Source organism: Ruditapes philippinarum, unplaced genomic scaffold (genome assembly GCF_026571515.1).
Source record: "Ruditapes philippinarum isolate M1 unplaced genomic scaffold, ASM2657151v2 ctg803_1_1_1_1, whole genome shotgun sequence".
Classification (NCBI taxonomy): Eukaryota; Metazoa; Mollusca; class Bivalvia; order Venerida; family Veneridae; genus Ruditapes; species Ruditapes philippinarum.
This window is the reverse complement of record NW_026866327.1, coordinates 404,513-409,418: the sequence shown is the minus strand read 5'-3', so window position 1 is coordinate 409,418 and position 4,906 is coordinate 404,513. Positions and strand designations below refer to the sequence as shown.

Sequence of the window (4,906 nt, the reverse complement as noted above, 5' to 3'; positions counted from 1 at the left end):
ACAGCTTGCGGGTGAAGGTTACTTCTTGTTGGTCATTGAATATAAATCTGAGTCTGGATTGTTGGTTGTCAAGATAAGGTCTTATATTGAGGATTGGGGTATAATCCTCAAGATGCTCATGAGTTAAGCTGGTAGATGTGATAGGTGTTGCGGTAGTCTCTAGATATAGGCTGCATATCCTTGCATCTGAGTTTGAACCAGTGCATGAGTGGGTTAGAGTGTTTTGACAGTAGTAAGAGAAAAGTCTTCAGTTAATCAATTAGACCTGAAGGAGGTTTCTATGTTTGTTGGTGATTGTTAGAGACTAATGTTGGTTAATTCTTCTCAGGGTGCTACTGGTGACAATTCATTCTAATAAATTCTACAGTGGGCTGCTCAGGTGATTGAGTGAGTCGTAGAATTCTGCATAGTGGGCTGTTTAGGTGATTGAGTGAGTCGTAGAATTCTGCATAGTCGGCTGCTCAAGTAATTGAGTAAGTCCTAGTGGGGCTGCTCAGCTGGTCAAGTCATAGCTGAGCTGCTCAGGTGATTGTTAATGATAATCACCTATTTGGTACATGTACTAGAGCAGGGTACAGTACCAGTACTGGTAAGGATCCAGGAAATCATTCAATAGGCTCGTATTGAGTGCTGGATTAGATACTAGAAAGGTCTTATCTGGTAGCTAGCCTTTTCAAATAGGACGGGGAGGAGTGTGGTGGTCACTGACCTAACCGAAATATAGTGGTGATTGACCTTGGTGAGATGGGACGTCCCAGTATTCCCTCAGTCCACATCCTGGTTTCCTGTTGAATGGACAAGCAATAAACTGCTCAGATTAATCTATCTGATTACATCAGTGTGTCAAAGTATCCAAAGAACTTGAACATCTATGTAATTAAGTTTGTTATACCATTATAGATTTACTATAGAACACTAAAATTATCCAGTGGTGCCACTTAAATATGCAACGGAGATTTTTGGCGCAACGAACACAACGGTGGCAACGGAGTTCAAAATTTAAAATGTGGCAATAAAATACAATTATCAATGCATTTTATTAATTTATATTAGTATGTGTTGAATAAAATAATATTGTCTATTCATAGAAATTATCTAATATGAAAAAGACAAAGCCTCAAAGCGAGCTCGATGTACTTTTAACGTGAAATAGTATTATAATCGCTCATTTTTATTTCAAATGCAGTGACGAGTGCGTGTGACGTCACACGGGTGGGAGTGGTTTCGTCTAACTACCGGTTCGTCTAACTGATCTTATATAGTAAAACAGGTAGTGGTTTCGGCTAACTTAATTTATATAGTGAACAATAGCTATTGTATAATGGGCACATTTATCACACATTTTCATGCAATTATAAAGACAAGATATTGAAAATTTAAACATATTATTTATTATTTTCTTTAGTATAATAATGATATTTACATAAAATAATAACACAAGATCTCAGTGAACAAACAACATCATAGAAATATATATATGTTTAAAAGTACAACCTGAAAAAAAACTAAAGAGTCAACACAAATTACATTTCACACAAGTTTATTTTTATAATCTATGTCAAACTATATATACAAATAGTTAAAGCTGAAAAAAAATGCTTTTAATCAGAATAAAATCGACATATATACTAAAAAAAATAAAGCTCGAAAGATTACGTAATCATTATAAACAACACATATTTTTTAAATACTTTATTTTTTCTCTATATAAACAAATGAGGTATGCATATTATTCAAAAGAATACATCATGATTTCTATGTAATAAACAACAATTCTTTATTCACCACTCAAAAGATATAAAACTATGATTTAAACGTTTTTATTACATTAACATATACATAAATAAATATATATATACGTATATACGAAAGTAAAACCTGAAAAAAAGAAATTTTTTAAAATTTACACAAATATATACACATTTAGTGAAACCTGTAAATTTTTGTATTCTTTATTCATCACTTTTATATATAACACTTAAAAACCGTCCTCATAAATCCCGTCGTTGATGTTGTTGCATCCTATTCCGGTGATGTGACTGCACAGTCTCAGTAGTTGGGAAGTAGTCATCTCATCATCTTCGTACTTGTCCCAGGCGTCGAATAAGGCTCCATGGATTCTGGCGTAACTTTTACGATGTAGTCTTGTCAAGAGATGCTGCGAAACTAGACGAATTTGAAGATCAACAACCTCGGCCTCCCTCTATAATAATGGTAGTAACATGTACAATCCCAAGTCCGCACGTCCTGCTCGTGTGTTGATCCTTCTGTGCCATCATGTAATAAATAATGTCGGAATAAATGTAAAGTTGATTTAGTAAACATACAACGTCAATGATTTCAAAAATAATTTCCTATAATTTTTTATATATATATGATTATTAATATATTATTATTAATGTATGATTATATATATTGATTACAACTATAAATCTTACGTCAAATCAAATTCCAGATCTGTTGGTTCATTTGGCCTCAGTTTCTGTCGGTGTAGATTTGCTGCCCTGGTAAGAAGTTCGGGTTTCTGTAAGATGTCCCCGTTTGTTGTCATCTGCGTCATCACTGTATCCACTATTTCGGCAGCCGGTTTAAATACGTCTTGTCTGGACATCTCCTTCAGTTGAAAGACATGTTGATAATTGCACAATATGAAAGTTATTTAATTGTTACATTATTGTATTATTATACGAATACAATCAGAATACATAAAATTGACATTTATATATTAATTCATTTATTAAGCAAGTATGAAAAGGTACCTTAGCTGCTATCTTCGTCTTCTTCAATGCGCCGGGCTCAGGTTGGTGTTGATGCCCGTTAACACTAGGAGTGAACAGGTCTTTGTACTGTTTTACGTTGGCACCACACTTCAGGTTTTTATTTCTGACACTACATCTCCAATAAATTCGCTCTCCCACCGTCCTCTGAAATAATAAAATAAAACGTGATTATAGTTACATCTACATGTATATATCTATATATTAATAAATTGAACAGAATGACATAGTCATTAATGGTGATTGTTTCTATGTAATGGAAGACTATAGATAGAAAATAAAGAAGAAATTAACGACATACCATACGAGTATATGTGTGACCATCACTACTGACAGGTTTCGGTGCCTCACGCTTGGTACCCCCATCTACGAGTTCGAAAGTCAATGGCCCGTCTGGTAGTATTACATCATCTAGCGGAATATCTGTAGGTAATCTAGCGTCAGGTGGGCCTGCTGTCGGTTGTGGTCTCGTTCATTGATATGAAAGGATCTGTCTTCTAGGTAGGTTGAATTCGTGTTCATGACGGTTGACTCATCTTCTTGCATCTGGTGGACTTCATCGTCTTGGACAACGTACGTGATGTTCATCAGTTCATCTTGTAATGGAGAAGCTGGTGTATTTTCGGGCGCTTCGTTGATACATCTGTCACAGAACCATTCTAACTCTAGCGTTCCGTTTACCATCTGTCGGTACTGCCCTGCCGTCAAACCAGTACTTCCTCCTGAAACAACAAATAGAAACAATTGTTATATATGAGTCTATGAAGTTCTCTATAACTACTACAATAGATTAGAAAATAACAATTGTTGTAAATAAAATTTGTATATTCAATAATTTTTAGATATAACATATATATGCTAATTAAATATAAAAGTTAAAGAATTCAGTTCATATTACATTTTAAAAAAACCCAGTTTAGATTTCATTAAGTATTTTACCTAAAATGAAAGTCATTTACTTTTCTTGCACTTCCTGTGCTGCCAATTTTGCGCATCCGTCACAACAAACAGCCTGCTGCCGCATGGTGACCATCTCGGAGCAGTTAATACATGTAAATACGTTATCAGCCATGATTGCTAATGACAGATTCGTAAATTGTTAACTTTTTATATTGATATATCTTGAAGACATGCATCACTTTTGTCAGAATAATCATACAGTTTCACTGTAGATAGTTTTTTTTTACAACGAGTCAGCGATACACTGAAGTGTATCAGATTTCAATGTACAGTTTCATTTATAAACCTGTTGCTGGGAGTATAAAATATGTATACATGTTTAAAGGTCAAATCGTTTAAGCTAGCAAATATGCGCGTTTTGAGAGAGATTTTACATCAGTTAGGAGAGACACGCTGATAGTGTGTAGCGGTTATTTTTTTATTGAGAAGAGAATTTTGTTGTTTTGAAGGGAGTTTTGTTGGTTTGTTGAAGTGGTTGAATATAATTGTGGTGATCTTAATTGATCAGGGTTTATTGGTTGTAATTAGTTGTTTTGGTTGTTGAGTTATATCTGTTTGTGAAGATATAATTGGTTGATATTGGTTGAATGTTTGTCTGGTCAAGTTTATATTAGTTGATGCTTTGTTTTGAGGATATATGTAAATATTGGGTGCTTTAGTTTAAGTTGTTTTCTGATGCTGATTAGATTGTGTGAAGTAAATATTGTTGGATGTATGTTTGTGGTTTATACTGTATCTTAGAGTTGTAAAACTATTCATTTTTGTGTTCTTCATTTTGTGGTGATTTTATTGTTTTGTTTGATCATAAGTTGTTTAGAGCTTGGGCTCGCCAGGTGTCTTGTTTCGTATAAAAGACGTATGCGTGAAAAGATATTTCATATAAGTGGCTGATAAATGATGTGTGTTTGTTTTGGGTGTACATAATGATCAGAGTTTGTTGTTTAAATGTATATATTGATTTGAGATAGAAAAAGATAAAAATACCTAAAAAAAATAGTGTTAACTAAACAACTACATGCTCGTTTTTCCAACTGAGAATATTTCAATTTTATGTCAGGCGGTGCTGCCCAGCCCCCATATCTTGGAAATTGATTCAAGTATTTATTACTAAATCTTTTGTTAGATTAAATAACATCAAGGCAGACATTTCTCCTGACAACTTTCATATC

At 33.9% G+C, this 4,906-nt stretch overlaps 1 protein-coding gene across 1 annotated transcript; it reads right to left on the bottom strand.

Moving 5' to 3' along the window:
• Positions 1-1,701: 1,701 nt before the first annotated feature.
• Positions 1,702-3,635, bottom strand: LOC132732139 (uncharacterized). The gene is made up of 4 exons (XM_060718505.1): positions 3,079-3,635; positions 2,760-2,924; positions 2,439-2,614; positions 1,702-2,267 (listed from the first exon to the last, which is right to left on the bottom strand). The coding sequence occupies exons 1-4, from the start codon at positions 3,079-3,081 to the stop codon at positions 2,204-2,206; spliced, it is 408 nt and encodes a 135-aa protein (XP_060574488.1). The 5' UTR covers positions 3,082-3,635; the 3' UTR covers positions 1,702-2,203.
• Positions 3,636-4,906: the final 1,271 nt, after the last annotated feature.